The following is a 12,448-nucleotide window of genomic DNA, read 5'->3' as shown; positions in this document are numbered from 1 at the left end:
ACAACCATAACATGTCTTAACCAGGGGGCTATAATACACATCAATGCCTGGTGTAAAGAAAGAAAGGACAGCTATGGTGTAGGAGCAGAGTACATCAAGTTTCTCATTGGTGGAGGGTGGTAATAATTTGGATTCTCTGGACTTGCTGTAACAGACCAAGTCTTTCTCTCTCTCCCCAAAATTGGTCTGGGTGGATATATTCTTAACCAAGCATAAATAAGTCAAATAACAGCATACCACATCTGCCATGAAAAAAAAAAAAACGAATTTTCCATTGTGCTGTCAGTGCAGGGAAGGACCAGGAATTAATGTATAACAGAATCCTGCCATGTGGGAGATAATGCTCTCTCAGTCAATGGCTGTCAGAACACATTAGCTTGGCAGGCGGGACCACTGTACTAACATCAGATTGCTAGTACAGTGGCTCCAACCCGAGCTGTCAGTTTTTTCTTCCGTACAACCTGCTGGGTTGAACAAAAATAAACTAGTAGTGTGTACAAGGCTTTACAGTCATACCAAGAACCTGCAGTCACAGTGGGTAGTAGCCTTGAGGGACTATTAACAGTAATGCTGACCATACACTGGGCACATTTTGGTTGATTCCCAATAAACTGGCCAAAAATGCTTAAGGGTTGGCACCCTTCCACCCATCATCCTTCAACTGAAAAATCAAAGAACCCTGCAGAAAAGTGCAGGAAGAACAGGGGCTGCATCCAAACGGATGAAGCCACTGTTTGAGTATTCTGGCATCTGCTGGCTGTCAGAACAAAATAGCCAACACTGCAGATTCATACATCTGCGCTATATAGCATGGATGGAGAAATCTGTTCTTTTTTTTGCTCAGTCTGATGACTGAAGAAAAAAAAAATAGATAGATGGAGAGATAGAGATAGAGATATATATATATATATATATATATCAGTGTCAGGCCAGCCTAATCTGTGTCAGATATTTTTGCTTTCTTTATAGAAAAAGTCACTTTATATTTCACACTTACAGCTAAAGTTCAGACATAAGTCTATATTCATATCACTATTTTTACTATAGAACACTTACATTTGGTCACAAGACCTCGAATTAGTAAGAAACTCCAAATCTGGGGATGGCTCACTCACAAATATATCCCCTTTACAGGTGGTAGACCAAATTGCCTGCTGGGATGGAGGTCCGTGTATTTTTCTGCCCTCACAGCAGGACATATTCAGCAGGCAGAGCTATGAAACAAGACAAAATACATACAAATATATTAATAAACAAGACGAGAGAATACGCTTCTAAGCTGATGCTTGTCATAGGATGCAATGTCAGAAGAAGCTGCTGCTTAGATATGATTTTCTATGTGGCCAACACCCATCAGCTTATGTCATTTTGTTAATCTTCCCAGAAATGGTGTCCTTGTCACTTAAGCCCCCGTACACACGATCCGAAAATCGTAACATGCCACTTTCAAAACGATCGTACAATAATCAGATCGTTAGTACAGAGTTTTCGAGAGCCAATCAGGACAGTTCATCCGATTTTATTCTATCGGACATGCAGGGAACGATGCCAGATCGTACGATTTTCGTTAAATCAGTACAGCGGTCGTTCGAAAATGCAATACAAATGTATTACAACACATGACATCACTTCCGATTTTTTATTCTGCCGTACGAGAATTTGTGACTTTAGTAAACTCATCAGATTAGACGTGAGATTAGCATAAAAAAAAAAAAACGAACGATCATTCGTCCGATAATCGGATCGTGTGTACCGGGCATTACCGTTTGCTTAACAGAAAGCACAAAGATCCTTATATAACTTCTTTAAACCACTAATTACTTCAGTTCCTATGTAATAGAGATGAATAAATTAAGATTTGTTTAAAGCCCAGTGTATGTGACAACCTGCCTCCCTTTTCATAATACAGCGGAGGAATGAGCGGCATTACCAGGTGAAAAAAAAAAAATGTAAAAAAAGCCTGAAAACGAATGCTAGCACCTTACATAATGACCGGTAAACTGCAATAGATTAGATTTTTATTTCTGGGTTTGGATAGACTTTAGAATATTCCTTGGGCAACTTCCAAAAATTAAAACTGGATTGTGGACCCCATCCAGTGCAGAAGCCAGAGCTCTGTCTGATCCCCATTGGCCAATGAGGCAAATCATCATACTTAGCAGCCAATGGAGAGAAGCAGAAGGATGTTGGCCTGCAGTTCAACTTCATGAGGTCTGTTTTGAAATTTCTGTCAAAAAGAGAGCACTACTACTTTTTGGGGCTGAAGCTGAAAATGGGCTCTTGGACATGGTTATAATACAGTCTATGGAACAAATGCCAGAAATTCCGAATGAATGGAAGCAAGGAAACATTCATTGGCCCAGATTCAGGTAGATCCGCGCAATATTTGCGTGGGCAAAGGGCAAAGATTTTGCTCTGCGCCCACGCAAATATTTGGATTTGCCCGCGATTCACGGAGCAGTAGCTCCGTAAATTGCGCCGGGCACTATGCTAATTAGCCCTGCGTAAGGGCGCCTAATGTAAATGATCCCGCCGGGGGCGTGAATCATTTAAATTAGGCGCGCTCCCGCGCCGAGCGAACAGCGCATGCTCCGTCGGGAAACTTTCCCGACGTGCATTGCGGCAAATGACGTCGCAAGGACGTCATTTGCTTCTAAGTGAACGGCGTCCAGCGCCATTCACGAATCACTTACGTAAACGACGTGAAATTTAAATTTCACGAGCGGGAAGGGCGGCTATACTTTAGCATTGGCTGCCCCTACTATGAGAAGGAGCAGCCTTACGCTAAAGTCGCCGTACGGAAACTCCGTACCTTGCGTGCGCAGGGCCCGCGCAACTTTTGTGAATCGGTGGTAGTATGCAATTTGCATACTATACGCCGATCACAATAGCCGCGCCCCCTAGCGGCCAACGCAAGAATGCAGCCTGAGATATGAAGGCATAAGGAGGCTTATGTCTGTCATATCCTAGGCTGCAGTCCGCGTAGCGATGTTCCTGAATCAGGGGCATTCGCTACGCGGGAGCAAAACAGCTATTGCGCCGCGCAACCTATGGTTGCGCGGGCGCAATAGTTTCTTGAATCTGGGCCATTGATGGGTACTGGTAGGCTGCATTTGATGGTCGCTGGTGAGGCTGCATTTGATGGGCGCTGGTGAGGCTGCATTTGATGGGCGCTGGTGAGGCTGCATTTGATGGGCGCTGGCGAGGCTGCATTTGATGGGCGCTGGCGAGGCTGCATTTGATGGGCGCTGGCGAGGCTGCATTTGATGGGCGCTGGCGAGGCTGCATTTGATGGGCGCTGGCGAGGCTGCATTTGATGGGCGCTGGCGAGGCTGCATTTGATGGGCGCTGGCGAGGCTGCATTTGATGGGCGCTGGCGAGGCTGCATTTGATGGGCGCTGGCAAGGCTGCATTTGATGGACACTGGTGAGGCTGCATTTGAAGGGCCCTTCATTAAAAAGGTGGGGTATATATGAGCAGGACAAAGGGGGTGGAGCCAAGGGGGGTGCTTTAAAATAAAGGTTTCGCCTAGGGTGTCAAAAATCTGTTTATGATATTAGTGAAAGTAAGGGCATGGATACACAGATTGATATTCACCAACAAGCAATTCATGCGTTGCTTGCAATAGCCAAGCAGGGGACGCCTTAGCTTTTATACAGTGACAAACACTTGTAAGCCAGCTGAAAAATCTTTTTTCCTGAATAAGGTTTGGTTTTTGTTTTCAGGAAAAGATGGATAGTCTCATCACTGTATTTGTGCCAAAACAGGAGGTTTCCTGGGTAAGGGAGAAAAACTGCAGCACTTTTCTCAGATGTGTGAATTGAACAGGTGATGGGTTAATCTCCCATCTCCGTCATTGTCAGTGAAAGACCTTGAGGTGTGTGGAGAACCGAATATGTAGCAGCTGTTATACTATCATGGCACTTTCCTTTTAACAAACTGGAACAGAATAAAACATTTTTCACTAACTTAATTGTTGTGAGTATATAGATGGGATCGCCTAGTAAAAATGGTCATCTTGCTTAGAAATTGGTTTCGGTCCCAATTAAAGAAAGACGTCAGATACAGCCAACACGTTTTAGGGCTAGTGTACAAAGAAATGTTACTAAAAGTAAAATAAAAAAATTATAACACACACTTGGGCGTTTTTCTGCTTTTTACATTGGTGACCGTCTCGGCAAATTTGCGCGTCTTTCTGCCTAAAAACGCTATGCTCGGGTGTGAATGGGGCCTTAAAGACAACACAAGATCACAATAGACTGAACAAGATGCAAAAACACAAACAAAATTATCAATAACAGCCATTAACACCAAACAACAAAATTAAAACTACACTACAAACAAAACATCCATACAATTAAAATACAACATAGAATAAATAACACAGATTAAAATAAAAGGCAAACTTCCAAATACAAATAATACACTACTTTCTCTAAAGAAAAACCCCCAGATAATAACCAAACACCCTACATACCACCTTATCGGGGTGCGCCTTTCCCATACCCTCCCCCCTATGGGTATGTTACTGGCCCCACTCACTTTGAACCACCCCCTGCGGCGAATAGGAATACTGATTACCAGTTAGACATTCAAAATCGATTCTATCCGCTCCGCGATAGAGATGGTCCCATTGATACCTATACTAAGGAGATCACTCCTTATTATGGCAATCTGAGGGGGACCAATCCATCTTCACAGCTACCCCCCCCCAATGGCCAATACCCATATGGGGGCCCTGGTTCCTATGGTCAAGATCCCCAGCAATGGGGTTTTCACAAACCCGGTCAGGGTGTCAAACGAGCCGGAGACCCCATAGAGGAGTCAGAGGGGGAAGAAGGTTACGACTTAAAGAGGCAAAGAGTTTAACACCTTCTGGTATTTTTAATCTTAGTACTGTAACCCTCAATAAAGCTGAACAAGCAATTCTAGACAAGGGTTTGAAGTTTGTTCTACCACGCAAACTAAACAAATTCGAAACTTATATGGACACATATAAGTTTATACGTAAGCTTAACATCAAAAGGTATATGCTTTCCAATCCTATTGCTCAGACTCAACTGATTGCGACAGATTTTAAACATACAGGTCTTTCCAATGCATCTTTGTACAACCCCCCTGGGGGTACGGCTCCATCAATCAAAGTCTTTAGGGACACTGTCCTCAGGGACTTGGATCGTCTCCCCATTAAAAAAACACAATCTAATCACACCCTTAAAACTGGCCTTGACTCTCTGTGTGACAACAAGCAGATTGTCATTAGGCCTGCTGATAAGGGGGGAGGCATAGTGGTCCTCAATAGAACCGACTATTTAGCCGAGATGGATAGAATTTTGGGAGATAGAGACACCTACACCCCTTTAGCGTGTGACCCAAAAAATTCATACCTTAACCAGTTAACCAAACTTATTTCTAAAGGTTACAAGGATGGTATTCTTAACAAAAAAGAGAAACTATACCTTGTACCCAAGGCTCCAAGAACACCAGTTATTTATTATTTACCGAAAATACACAAACATCTTACCTGCCCCCCGGGACGTCCTATCGTAAGTGGGATAGATTCCCTCACTTCCCGGGTGGGCAGGTATATTGATTTTTTTCTACAACCGTTAGTTTTCAGGATGCCTTCTCATTTAAAGGACTCCCGACATGTTATCAATTTACTATCTAGCCTCAAACCCTCTCAAAATATGTGGCTTGTCACAGCTGACGTAACGTCACTTTATACGGTGATTCCCCATGATTTAGGCTTATCAGCAGTTGAGTATTATCTTCGACGGGACTCTGGTCTTTTTGATGAACAAATCTTTTTCATACTCGAGTTATTGCATTTTGCTGCGACTAGAAACTATTTCTGGTTTCAAAACCAGTTCTACCGGCAAGATAGGGGTGTGGCTATGGGGGCTAAATATGCCCCCAGTCTGGCCAATTTGTTTATGGCCATGTGGGAGGAGGATGTCGTCTATGTTTGCCGACAACCCCAGCTTAAGCTGTGGGCCAGGTACATTGACGACATCCTCCTCCTATGGGATGGCCCCCTCATAGAGCTTCAATCTTTTATGTCATTTCTCAACACCAACGAGAGAGGCATTCACCTCAACTTTGAGGCAAGTCAATCTAGCATCAATTTTTTAGATCTTACAATCTCAGTCCAAGGTGATGCTTTCTGTACGAGTACCTTTTTTAAGGGTACAGATAGAAACTCCTATATCCCCACGGACAGTTGCCATCATGACTCTTGGCTGAGATCTGTACCTAAAAGCCAGTTTTTACGTATAAAACGCAATTGTTCCAATGAGTCAGATTTTTTGGTGCAATCTACTATTTTGATGAATAGATTTTTGGAAAAAGGCTATGATCAGGGTACCCTTACATCCACACTAAATGAGGTTAAAGGTATTGATAGGATTGACTTATTGAGGACTAAACCACGTGACATTAGTAAGCTGCCTGTTGTCCCCTTTGTTACTACCTTTTCCACCCAGCATTTTAGTGTCAAAAAACTTCTAAAAAAACATTGGCACATCCTCAAGAATGACCCAATTCTGGGTCCTGTCTTGCCAGACAACCCACAGGTGATTTTTAAGGGTGGTTCGGCCTTGAGACACAAATTGGCCCCCAATGTTCTTGATCCACCTGCTATTAAAACTACTTTTCTCAACTCATTCACTGGTTTTTACCAGTGTAGGAAATGTCGGGTGTGTTCCCTTAGTGGTTGTGAACATAGAAGAACACACTTTTTTGTTTCCACGGTCACAGGTGAACAACACACCATTAAACCCTTTATCACATGTGCGACCGAAGGGGTGGTTTACCTACTCCAGTGCCCCTGTGGGCTTCAGTATGTGGGCAGAACCAAGAGAGCCCTCTCAGTGAGACTTAATGAACACGTTACCAACATTCTAGCCGGTTATTTGAATCATTCGGTATCTAAACATTACCGTTTGGTTCATGATAGGGACCCCTCAAAAACTATTTTTTTGGGGATTGATAGATATGCCCCCCACTGGCGTGGTAGCCCATTAGTGAGAAGCATCTCCAAATCTGAAATGCAGTGGATCCACAGGATTAAGAGTTATACCCCTTTTGGACTCAATATAGAGGTTGACGTTAATGCTTTTATTGACAATTCTTAAGTTTTAATATTTTTTATTGTCCTTGTTATTGTTTATTCTGTTTTAGTTTATCCTGTCATTTGTGAACTCGATCTGAGTGACGGGGTGATCTACATGCTGGCCTCTTGAGAGCCTCATTTTTTCTATTCCCCCCCCCCCTTTCCTTCCCCACTTGTATTATATATAATATTTTATATGCCTGACTAGAGATAGTTATGGTATTTACTGATGGTCCACATCACTGTTTACCTACAGTATAACCTTTTTTTCTGCTTTCTACCAGAATTCAATTTAATTAGCACATTCTTCATAATATATTACTTGGTTTACACTACACTGTACATATTTTTTATGTATATTTTTACTATATATATTGTATATTTACATTTAAAAATATTTACTATTTATTTATATCTTTTTCTTGGAGTTCTTGCACTCACAATATTTTTAGTATATTTTTTCTTAGCATTATTTATTCATTTAAATATAAATATTTTCAGGTATATTAACCTGTAGTTTATCACTTTTATATTCCACTTATTGCATCTAATTAATGCATCTTATTCACAATTTTTGCACAAATATTTGGCTTTTTAAATTTTCAAGCCGAATTTTGATATTATTATTTAATATATTTTATATAATATTTTTTATTCTTCACTTGTTTCACTAACATTTTTCTACATTTCTAGTGGTTGATTCACTGCTGACTATCAGGGAACCATTACTTAAGTTTTTCACTTAAGGTGGTGCTTTTTCTTTAATCAATATAGCCATTTATTTATCCGGTATAGCTTAATGTGTTTTTTATATTCACTTATATTTATCCATCCATCCAGCATAGTTCAATGTGTTTTTCACACATTTGATGTAGACCGTCATTTATCTATCTTACCACAAGATGGCCTAGAGGTTTGGGATATAAGTAAAAGAAAAACCCTCCTTTGCCTTGTTTTTGTTTTGCGTTCCAGCATGGCCTCCATGGGCGGTCACTTAGCCCGTGACTCAGATCGAGGCTTGGTTTTAGCCTATTTATATGTGTAGTGTCAGCACGTCGCCCGTGCCCCAGATGACGTCAGCTTTTGACGAAACGTGCGTCGGGAAGGTAGCGTGCTGACGCAAGACGTTTTCGTTCCGTGTGGACGGGCGTTTATGAGAGCCGGCCGGCTTCTTATCCATTTCTGCTTTTATTCTGTAAGTGTTTCTATTTTTTTATTAAATCTTTTTGAGTCAACATACTTCACCATGTGGGCATTATTATTTTTCCTATGCATCCACTGATCATAACATACCGGAGGACCCTTAAGATATATCGCCACCGCTTGGGAATATAAAGGCCCTGGCTAGGGGTTTAGCCACATGCTCACACTGCTTTTTGTTCTGGTAAGCCTCCTATCCATAGGGTGTTTTGGTGGTGGTGGTCCCTTGAGTCACGAATAAATTTATGTGCTGGTCCTGCTGTACTTCACCATTAAGTCTTTTTTGTGTGTGATACGCTGCAATCCTGTGGTTCTGTGTCCGGGAGGCCTCAACATCCATCCCCTGTCATCTCCCTGCGAGGATCATCAAAAGGCCCTGGCTGGGGTTTGCAGCCGCAAGCTCTCCATTGCTTGCCATCCGGTAAGCCTCCATCCTTTATTTAGTGGTGTTGGTCACCACATATGATTTCAACATATGAATTTATTTTCTACATTGAAGAACTTGCTTACAATCTTTTTTGATTGATACAAAGACTTTACTGTTAGTTATGTGGTTCATTCCCTTCTAAACTTTAGGTCTTTGCAATTTTATTTTCATTAATTTTGTTCTTTGTTATCAATTGTTTGTTTTAGCTTAACCTTTATTAATAGCGCAACATTTTCTTTTCCTTTACTTGTATTTGTGTTTGTATGACACTGTCGTGTTGCAGCTGAGCTAGTTATTTTTCTAGGGTTTAAGCGCGGTATTTTTTCTTTTTTGTCAATAACCAAACACAATAACAACATACTAAAAAGTAAAAAAGTAATAGAGGGGAAAATTTCCATTGAGGACGCTAGTTTTGGTAACCTGGGTGTCCCCAAGGAATTCCCTTAATTTACAGGGATTTCTTCTCACTTCCTGTTTTGGCTATGGGACAGGAAGTTAAGGGAAATCTCTGCAATTGAACAGAGATTTTTTTTAATAAAACTGTAATTTTCAGTTTCGGCCAAGTGCATCGTGAATTTTCGGTTTCGGCACCAAAATTTCCATTGGGTGCACCTCTAACCTTAAAGCGGAGGTTCACCCTAATTTGAAAGTCAGCGTTAAACACACAGGCTCGGTGTCTGTATTAAAAGTTCGCTGTCCAAACAAATTAAAATAAATTCCATACCTTATTTATCTCTTCTGAACCCGCCACTTCCTGGTTTGGCTCCCGCGGGAGTGGGCGTGTCGCTTTGGCTGCAATGTCTCCTGGGAGCACAGCGTGACGCTGCCCAGGAGACGATTCTCTAGCCCACCAGAAGCACTCTCGCGTGATTTTACACGTCACATGACTCTTGCCGCCGGTCATGAGACGAGGGCGGATACAATTCCGCCATTTTAACTGATGGAAAACAGGTGAAAACGCCATTACACATTACAGTTGTGATGGCAACTGTGTAGTGTTGACGGCGCAGCTCGTCGCCAACACTGCACATGCGCGGGATAGAGCGATGAATACTGGGACATCAGCATTCACCGCATCCCGGAAGGATTTGCTTGTGGGCGTCAGAGTGCCCACAAGCAAGATGGAAGCGTCCAGCAATTATTTTTATAAATTCTCTTTTGCGGCAGAATGACATTGCGGGGGGCTAGGAAATAAGGACACGTGAGTACCCTATTAACTATGTGAGGTGCGGCAGATGCATATTAAAAAAAAAAAACGTATTCCCACGGAACCCTCGCTTTAAGATAAAACCAAACTACTCTTATTTGCACAGCACCATCACAAATACACCAATAATTATTCTTACCCAGTCATGCATCTCCTCTTCTGTAGCAGCAGCCAGACGGACCGGCCACCTCTGCCTTGTTCTCTCTGAAGTGTAGATGGCAAAGGTGTGTTTAGCCTCATTTAGAACTGGCACCAAAATGGTCACTTCATTAAGGAATAAATGAATGTACTGGGGAAAAAAAAAAGACAGACGTTTTCATGAGATAAGTAAAAGTCTGAGAGTTCCTGTTTTTCACATTATGTCAAAAAAGCCATTTTGAGAGCTGAACTATTTTTAGGTGCATCAACTATAGGATACAGACATTATTCCTTGCTTTATATTCACAAGAAAGCTTTTGGCCAATCACATCTTAACTGGGCAACAGACAGATTAGGAGAGGTCTCACGCTCTGCAGTTTAAAATACTGGATGCAGGCGCCGTTTGGCTGCCAATTTTCTGGCAGGCTCCTTCACCAAAGTCAATTGAACATTTGACTTTTGTTGAATAGAGTCGTGCCAGCAGGGCCAAACATTGCTTGAAATTCAGATAAGCCAACTGGAATCAGCTGAAATTTGAGCAGTGTATGGCTAGCTATAGGCCGCATGCACACAGGATGATTTTTTTTTTCCCCCAGGGAAGAAAAACACAGCTTAAATACGTTGAATGCGAGTTCATGTGTGTTTGGCATAAATGCATTCTACTGGCCAGAAATGAAATTTATTTTGCCCATTATAATGCATTAACCCCCCCGAAACATGGCTAGCGTTTGGTGCTTTTTCTGCCAAAGACTCCTCTTCAGAATTTGCAAGTAAGGTTTGTTTCTGCCGGGACACATAGGCTAATATAAAGGGGTGATTAGAGGCAGAACAAAAACGCATGTAAAAGCGGCATTTCAACATGCTGGCAACAGGGCTATCTTTGCCCGTTTTCCCTGCCACTGAATGACAGTACTCAAACTTGATAACATGCTATTCCAGCACTAAGCTGTATCGTGCGGAGGCAGACAGAACGGCACGTTTCCCATACCCAGAATTACTGGGTGAATTACTGGGTAAATCTTGGGCGAAACAGTAGTAGAGTGTAGGGGAAGGAAGTACCAGCTGCTTATAGTCACTTCTGCAAAATTAATCAGTTACTTTACCCTGTATGGAAAAATCATAGGTTTACTTTAACCTTCAGTACACGTCTGCATGCAGCTCCTAAAAAACACCAATAGCTCATAAAATCGCACTGTATGCTTTTGGTAATTTTTACCATGGCTGCAGATTTCTAATTGCCTAGACAGTCACCACTGACATAGCACAATGAGCTTGTTTTTATATTATTTCAAATGAAATCAAAATCCCGTTGATACATTTCATAGGATATACATAAAATATACATATACTTAAACAAAAATATTTGTCTGGTATAAGTGTTTAGACCAGCTATTCCCAAACTTTTTACCACAAAGGAACCCCTGAAATGACTTTCGGGTCTCAGGGAACCCCTGCTAATATTACTACATCTACAGCACATGATACATTAGTGTGAACGGGAAGTTGTGACAAAAGAATAAAATAAAAATTGATGTTATGTACGTCGTGTATTTAACATATATACATTTAGCTAGATTCAGTAACATTGCCGCAACTTTGTGGCGGCGTAGCTTAAGGAATTTAAGCTACGCCGCCGCAAGTTAGCGAGGCAAGTACATGATTCACAATGTACTTGCCTGCTAAGTTACGGCGGCGTAGCCTAAAGCGGCGGGCGTAAGGGCGCCTAATTCAAATGTGTTTGAGGGGGGCGTGTTTTATGTTAATAGTGCTTGACCTTACGTTTTTTTCGAACTGCGCATGCGTCGGGCGCCTACATTTCCCAATGTGCATTGCGGCTATGTACGCCGCACGGGCCTATTGATTTTGACGTGGACGTAAACGACGTAAATCCCGATTCACGGACGTCTTACGCAAACAACGTAAAAATTTCGAATTTCGACGTGGGAACGGCGGCCATACTTAACATTACTATTCCATGTAGGGCTAAGCTCTAACTTTAGGCGGCCTATCTCTAACGTAAACGGCGTAAAAGTACTGCGTCGGCCGGGCGTACGTTCGTGAATCGGCGTATCTACTCATTTACATATTCTACGCCGACCGCAATGGAAGCGCCACCTAGCGGCCATCCGAAATATTGCAATCTAAGATAGGACGGCGCAAGCCGTCGTATCTTAGATATGTTTAAGCGTATCTCTGTTTGAGCATACGCTTAAACATAAGTCGGCGTAGATTCTGAGTTAGGTCGGCTTATCTACTGATAAGTCGGCCTAACTCTTACTGAATCTACCTAATTATATTTAGTAAAAATAATAATTATAATTAACAGAGATAATAACACCAGATAAAAAAAAGCAGACAGCTA

At 41.9% G+C, this 12,448-nt stretch overlaps 1 protein-coding gene across 2 annotated transcripts in view; it reads right to left on the bottom strand.

Annotated features, from left to right (window-relative positions):
* TECPR1 (tectonin beta-propeller repeat containing 1) overlaps window positions 1–12,448 on the bottom strand; it is a 118,487-nt gene that overhangs the window by 52,043 nt on the left and 53,996 nt on the right. For both annotated transcript variants that reach the window (XM_040356795.1, XM_040356796.1), the window contains exons 13-14: window positions 10,088–10,237; window positions 1,057–1,214 (exon numbers count right to left, since the gene is read on the bottom strand). In XM_040356795.1, coding sequence (XP_040212729.1) covers window positions 1,057–1,214; window positions 10,088–10,237 — 308 coding nt within the window. The remainder of the gene's footprint in view (window positions 1–1,056; window positions 1,215–10,087; window positions 10,238–12,448) is intronic.

The sequence above is a fragment of the Rana temporaria genome, chromosome 6, assembly GCF_905171775.1.
Source record: "Rana temporaria chromosome 6, aRanTem1.1, whole genome shotgun sequence".
NCBI classification, from domain to species: Eukaryota; Metazoa; Chordata; class Amphibia; order Anura; family Ranidae; genus Rana; species Rana temporaria.
This window is presented reverse-complemented; position numbering and strand designations above follow the sequence as displayed.